Source organism: Tachyglossus aculeatus, unplaced genomic scaffold, assembly GCF_015852505.1.
Source record: "Tachyglossus aculeatus isolate mTacAcu1 unplaced genomic scaffold, mTacAcu1.pri scaffold_170_arrow_ctg1, whole genome shotgun sequence".
Classification (NCBI taxonomy): Eukaryota; Metazoa; Chordata; class Mammalia; order Monotremata; family Tachyglossidae; genus Tachyglossus; species Tachyglossus aculeatus.
The window spans coordinates 240,542-247,726 of NW_024044892.1; the positions used below are offsets into that span (position 1 = coordinate 240,542).

Genomic DNA, 7,185 nt, shown 5'->3' on the forward strand with positions numbered 1-7,185 from the left:
AGGTAAAATAGGAGGGAGTGAGCTGATTGAGTGCTTCAAAGCCAATGGCAAGGAGATTCTGTTCGATGTGGAGGTGGATTGGCAACCACTGGAGATTCTTTAGGAGTGGAGAATTGTGGACTCCGTGTATTTTTAGAAAAAAAGTCTGGCCAGCAGAATGAAGTGTGGACTGGAGTGGGGCGAGACAGAAGGCAGGGAGGTCAGCAAGGAGGCTGGTGCCTTAGTCAAGGCATGATAAGTGCGTGGATCAACGGGGTAGCAGTTTGGATGGAGAGGAAAGAGTGGATTTTAGCAATCGTATGGAGGTAGAACGGACAGAATTCAGTGACAGATTTTGCTGGTGGGTTGAATGAGGGAGATGAGTAGAGGATAATGTCAAGATTATGGTAGACGTGATCCCTGCCTATAAGGGTCTTAGATGGGCCACAGTCCCTGACCCACCTAAACTCTGTCTCTTCTGCCTCCCGCTGCTTCCTTTAGATCTCTCTGTGTGCAAATGACTGTGAAGAGTTCAGACAGATGCTTGTATTCTGCAAATCTAGTGAAATGGTTAGCAAGAGAAGAAGGTCAGCAATGCGAAGAGGCGATTGGTTTCCTCCTCCACAGGGCTCGTGTTTACCAACTCAATCACATTGTACTCTCCCGAGAGTTGAATACAGTGCGCTACATGAAGTAAGAAATGCAAATGATTGATTGAGAAAAGGCAGGCAGGGGAGAGACAAACACACATGCAAGCATGCCACTTCATTTGGTCAACCTTAACTCCCACTGTCCTGGCTGTCCAAGGACAGAGAAGGTCTCCTACAGAGGGAGAGCCTGTTCGCAGAATCTGCTTTTGCCTAGTGATCGGACCACTCACTGGTGGGCCCAAGGCAGAGGTTAGTGCTCAGGAATGACTCGACTGGTCACGGCCCTCATGGGATGAGAGGGACGTCTCCCCTTCCCCAGGGCACAGCAGTTCCTCCTGACCCGGGGATCACTGCTGACCAGGACCAGGGGACAGAGGGAGGGGTAACAGGCTGAGAGAAAAGCCGTTGTGCTCTCGAGGTGAAGATCTTTATCAACTACATTGGTCAGATAGACTGTTATAAAGCTGTTGATCCAGTAAAAGCAAACAAAGCAACTGACCAGGACCACGATGGTCTGGGTGGCTCTGGTCTCTGCAGAGGACCTGGGGGTGACACAGGTGCTGTGGATATGCTGGACTTGTTTGCGGTGCCGGTAGAGCACGTTCACCATGTAGCCACTTGACCAGCTCATGAGGAATATGAAGAAGAGATCTCGGATAGTCATGGCACTTATAAAGGTAATCGAGTGGATAAAATCTAGATCCGGAATAGTGGAACAGTATTTCAAAACATATCCCTGCCCCATGATGGTAACATTTCTGATTGCTTGAATGGAGGTAATCACTCTGATGTAGATCAACATGTTGAGGATCCAGAAGAAGAGGAAGGAAGGGAGGATGTATTTGGAGGCCCTGAGTTTGAACCTGGCCAACTGGGAGGTGCTGGGACTGATGGTGACAGCTTGGAAGACACTCAAAAGACAGGTGGTGCAGATGGAAAGGCCACGAGATACTCTGTTAATGTACATGACACTCTGACACCCAACATCATTGAAAATATTCCTCATCCCAAAAGCCACCATGGTCTCTGGGACCCCACGGGTAAGAAGGGTCACCGTGTTGGCCACGGTTAGGTGGGTAAGGATCAGGTCTTTGGGCTTCTTCTGCTGGGGATGAGTTATGAAACTGTTCATATACACCACAAACACAGTTGCGTTTCCTAGGAATCCAAAGACACTCTGGTAGAGGAAAATAATTCCAAAGATTATGTCGCTGGTTAGCATTGTCAGCAAAATTCTTCTTAACCAGGGTACCCAGAGGTTCCTAAAAGTAAAGCCAATAGTGATCCTTATTTTATATTTTAACTTTCCAGAATACTGTCATGCTCATCATCTGCAGACAACAAAAATGACCAAGGGGGTCGAAAACTAAGGAGGTCAGTTTGGTCATCAACATCAAATGATGAGGCAGAGGTAACTCAAACCACCCAGAGTGCTGAGAGACTTAAGGGTCAGTACGTGAACGACCACAGATGGAATAGCTAGAGATAGGCTGAGGGGCTTGAGGGGAGAACAGATGATTCCCTTGCCCATTTTTGGAACCCCAGACAAGCCTCTTTTGGAATCGGAGATCTGGCCATCCCAGTTGGGATGATCCCTTCCAGAGACCAGGGTGGGGGAAGAAATTTCCCAGCAGCTCCCTCTCTTCCCCGGCTATTGGAGAGGACCACTGGCCCCTTCAGCCTGTCACCATCTGGAATCAAAAACATTCACTTTGAGCAGGGCACTGGGAAAGTGGTGCAGCTGTACTGGAAAATGACAGCTAAGAGTTGTAATTATTGACACGTTATTGGTTATTTTCATGTGGGGACTCCCCAGCAGGAGGGGGTGGATGGCAGGGGACTTACCAATCAAAAATAAAGTAGGAGGAACGGGTCTGAGGGAAGGCAGGTACAGGAAAGCTGGGGCCTGGGAGGTGGCAGCAATGCTTGAATCACAGTCACTCACTGGAGCCTGAAGGAAAGCAGCTTATGTTGGTTCATCTGCCGGTCTCAGCTCCGCAACATTGCCAAGATCCGCCCTTTCCTCTCCATCCAAACTGCTACCCTGCTCGTTCAAGCTCTCATCCTATCCCGTCTGGACTACTGCATCAGCCTCCTCTCTGATCTCCCATCCTCGTGTCTCTCCCCACTTCAATCCATACTTCACTCCGCTGCCCGGATTGTCTTTGTCCAGAAACGCTCTGGGCATGTTACTCCCCTCCTCAAAAATCTCCAGTGGCTACCAATCAATCTGCGCATCAGGCAGAAACTCCTCACCCTCGGCTTCAAGGCTCTCCATCACCTCGCCCCCTCCTTCCTCTCCCCCTTCTCCCCCTCTCCACCCCCCTCGTCTTACCTCCTTCCCTTCCCCACAGCACCTGTATATATGTATATATGTTTGTACATATTTATTACTCTATTTATTTATTTATTTTACTTGTACATATCTATTCTATTTATTTTATTTTGTTAATATGTTTGGTTTTGTTCTCTGTCTCCCCCTTCTAGACTGTGAGCCCACTGTTGGGTAGGGACTGTCTCTATATGTTGCCAACTTGTACTTCCCAAGCGCTTAGTACAGTACTCTGCACACAGTAAGCGCTCAATAAATACGACTGATTGATTGATTGATTGATTGATTGATCTTTAGATGGTGGGAGCCCAGGCTCTGCCCCTTGGAGTCCTTCCTGGGGACATGCTTAGGGGCAGCTTCCCAGCCTGTCAGCCCCCGAGGCAGGCGTCAGTGGAGAGGAAAGAGTTGGGTTTAGGAAGGAAACTTACACATTCGATTTGGAAAAGTGGAGTTCCAACCGCCCAGATTGTGGGGCATTCAAGTGGAGAGGCCCTGGGAGCAAGAAGAAATACAGGTTTGTTGAGCAAGTCGGAGATAGGAGCTCTAAGGAGTCATCTGCATAGAAGAAGGAGAGGTTAAAGAGGTGATGATAATGGTATTTGTTAAGCGCTTACTACGTGGAAAGCACTGTTCTAAGCACTGGGAGGGTTACAAGGTGATCAGGTTGTCCCGGGGAGCTCACAGTTTTAATCCCCATTTTACAGATGAGGTCACTGAGACCCAGAGAAATGAAGTGACTTGCCCAAAGTCACACAGCTGACAGTTGGCGGAGCCGGGATTTGAACCCATGACCTCTGACTCCAAAGCCCGTGCTCTTTCCACTGAGCCACGCTCCTTGCTGTGTGCAGAGTACTGTACTCTGCCCTGGGAGAGAATTATTATTACTATTATTATGGTATTTCTTAAGCGCTTACTATGTGCCAAGCACTGTTCTAAGCGCTGGGCTAGATACAAGGTAATCAGGTTGTCCCACGTGGGGCTCACAGTCTTAAACCCCATTTTACAGAGGAGGTAACTGAGGCACAGAGAAGTTGAGCGACTTGCCCAATGTCACACAGCTGATAAGTGGCGGAGCCCGGTTTAGAACCCACAACCTCTGACTCCCAAGGCCGTGCTCTTGCCACTAAGCCACGCTGCTTCTCCGGTGGGAATCAGACATGGTTCCAGTCCCAAGGGGGGCTCACAATCTAAAAGTAGAAGTGGGGACGGACCTGAAGACAGACAGATGAGGAATGATGAGACATAAAACCACAACACAAATGCATGAAATAAAAAGAAAAGTCAGCATGGTTCTGGGGCTAGAGGAGTAGAATTGCAGGTTCCACAGGGCTCAGAATTCAGGGCCCACCCATGGACAGTGTGACTTCTACAGCAGCTACCAGTCTTCCAGGGGCTTGGGAAGGCCTCAGGAAGAGAGTGGTTTTGTCTTTCCTGTCAGGGTGGTGGAACTGAGTCTTCTCTATGGTACAGAGGAGAGCGGGTGTCGTTTCCAGGGTAAGCAGCATGTCTGGCTGCCCAGTGATGGAAATGACGAGAGCCCACAGCAGCAGGTTTTTATCCCTGACCCACCAAGCAAATAGCATTTCAGGAGCCAGGTACCCTTGGTGACGGGAGTGAAGGTAGCAGTTTCCACAGTTGCCATTCTCTGTAGCTGTTTAAGCGTCCGAGTGCTTGCCAGCAGGGTGGAGGAGAATGGATGGAGGCAGATGTGGATAGACTGAAAAGCTTAGCGGTGTCCAGTTTAGAAAGATAAAGACTGAAAGAGAAAGTTCGTGAAGTTTCTCACGGGGATATCCGATATGGAAGGGGTGAAGACACAGTAGGAAATGGGAAAGTCCACTGAAGCCTGGTAGTTTAAAAAAGAAAGGGAAACATTTCCTCGCACAGCAGTTTGTAAGTTTTTCTCTCTAATCCACAACATTTACTGAATGCTTTGATAAAGGTGGGGCGGGCAGCTTCATCCTCTCGCTGGTGAAAGCTATAGAATCCGCACAAGACTCTCTCACTGCATCAGGAACCCCATCTACCTCGTCCTGAATCTCAAGAAAATCCCCATCTTTTAGGTTCGATCATTTCCCCCATCTACTTCCTTCTCATCCGCCACCCCACAACACATACACAGACTCCTGAGAGACACAAATGCATGGGAAGTCATCCACTGACAGATACTGACAGTATGAGAAGCAGAGTGGCTCAGCGGCAAGCACACGGGCTTGGGAGTCAGAGGTTATGGGTTCTAATACCGCTCCGCCACATGTCTGCTCTGTGACCTTGGGCAAGTCACTTAACTTCTCTGAGCCTCAGTTACTTCATCTGTAAAATGGGGATTAAGACTGTGAGCCCCACGTGGGACAACCTGATCACCTTGTATCCCCCCCAGTGCTTAGAACAGTGCTCCGCATATAGTAAGCGCTTAACAAATGCCATCATTATTATTATCATTATTATTTTCAGGTTTGTCTAGAAAGTGATACAACAAGCATTTCTTTTCTTCCACACATGTGGAGAGAAAAACAGAGACAAGAAATGGTGAGAGAAATGGAACCCCATGAAAATTCACTATTTCAAATGGAATTTATCAATGCCATTATTCCAAGGAATTTCTGTATTTACTTGTAAAATACAGCACATTCCTTTAGGGAAATCTGTGAAGATTAGCAGTGAACATGCTTGGAGAAAGGGACATTTAAATTATCAGTTGATTTGTAGCTAATTCACTTAGAAATTCCCGTGGTTGTCCAATCATCTGCAATCAGCACAGGCCAAAGTGGGTGTTCACCACTCTTGACCTACCTAAGAACTTGGAAGAGGTGCTTTGCTGGGGGGTTTTCCATCCTCCCTCCCACTCTCAAATGGGTTGGGGAAAACACACGATTCCAGACCCACCAGTATTTCATTTAGGGTTCAGATGCATTAAGCATGTTACTAAAGTTAAAGGCAGGTTTCAGTGTTGGGCATAACCACAAACAGTAATCGAAAACAAGCCAACACATCTTACAACAGGATCAAGATTAGCTTAAAAGGACATCAACTGAACTTCAATAATCAATCAATCAATCATTCAATCATATTTATTGAACACTTACTATGTGCAGAGCACTGTACTAAGCAATTGGAGGAGTACAATACAGCAGAATTAGCAGACACATTCCCTGCCCATAACGGGCCCGGAATGCCCTCCCTCCGCACATCCGCCAACCTAGCTCTCTTCCTCCCTTCAAAGCCCCACTGAGAGCTCACCTCCTCCAGGAGACCTCCCCAGACTGAGCCCCCTCCTTCCTCTCCCCCTCTTCTCCCTCCCCATACCCCCCGCCTTACCTCCTTCCCCTCCCCACAGCACCTGTATATATGTATATATGTTTGTACATATTTATTACTCTATTTATTTTACTTGTACATATTTATTCTATTTATTTTATTTGGTTTATATGTTTTGTTTTGTTGTCTGTCTCCCCCTTCTAGACTGTGAGCCCGCTGTTGGGTAGGGACCGTCTCTATCTGTTACCGACTTGTACTTCCCAAGCCCCTAGTACAGTGCTCTGCACACAGTAAGAGCTCAATAAATACGATTGAATGAATGAATGAACGAATAATGGAAAGAGCACAGGTCTGGGAGTTAGAGGACCTGGATTCTCATCCCAGCACTTGTCTGCTGTGTGACCTTTGGTAAATCACTTGAATTTTCTGTGCCTCAATTTCCACATATTTTAAACTGCAATTAAATAACTGTCTCCCTCTCCTTTACGTTGTAAGCCCCGAATGGGACAAAGTCTGTGTTCAACCTGATTATAGTGTATCTATCCCAGCATTTAGCACAGGGTGTGGCAAATAGCAAGCACTTCTCTAGTACCACGGTTATTAATTATTTAGTTAATGCAGCCTGTAGTCTGATGCAGATCTGGGCTCCTCTTTCCTCTCCCATGGGCTCTTCTCTCTACTGGGTTTTTCCAGGCTCCTCTAGGCAGCTCCTCCTGCTGCTCTCCTCACTTGAGCTCACCTTGACCTGATCGGAAAGAGACCCTCAACTTCATATCTTCCTTCTATGTGGCTTATCCTTGTTCCTAGCCCCCAGAACAAGTTCCACAACTGGCATTGGTTCATCCTGTGATAATGGAATCTGGGCAGCAAAGTCCTTTACACAGGGCAACCCCCACTCAGATTCCTGGTGGTTGCTCATGCTACCTTCAGAGGCAATCAGGACTGGGAAGTTTGCAAAGCAGCGTG

The 7,185-nt window shown here is 47.5% G+C and overlaps 1 protein-coding gene across 1 annotated transcript; it reads right to left on the reverse strand.

Moving 5' to 3' along the window:
• Nucleotides 1–879: 879 nt before the first annotated feature.
• LOC119923303 (vomeronasal type-1 receptor 3-like) lies at nucleotides 880–1,851 on the reverse strand. The gene has a single exon (XM_038742749.1). The coding sequence runs from the start codon at nucleotides 1,849–1,851 to the stop codon at nucleotides 880–882; it is 972 nt and encodes a 323-aa protein (XP_038598677.1).
• Between the last annotated feature and the right edge of the window lie 5,334 nt (nucleotides 1,852–7,185).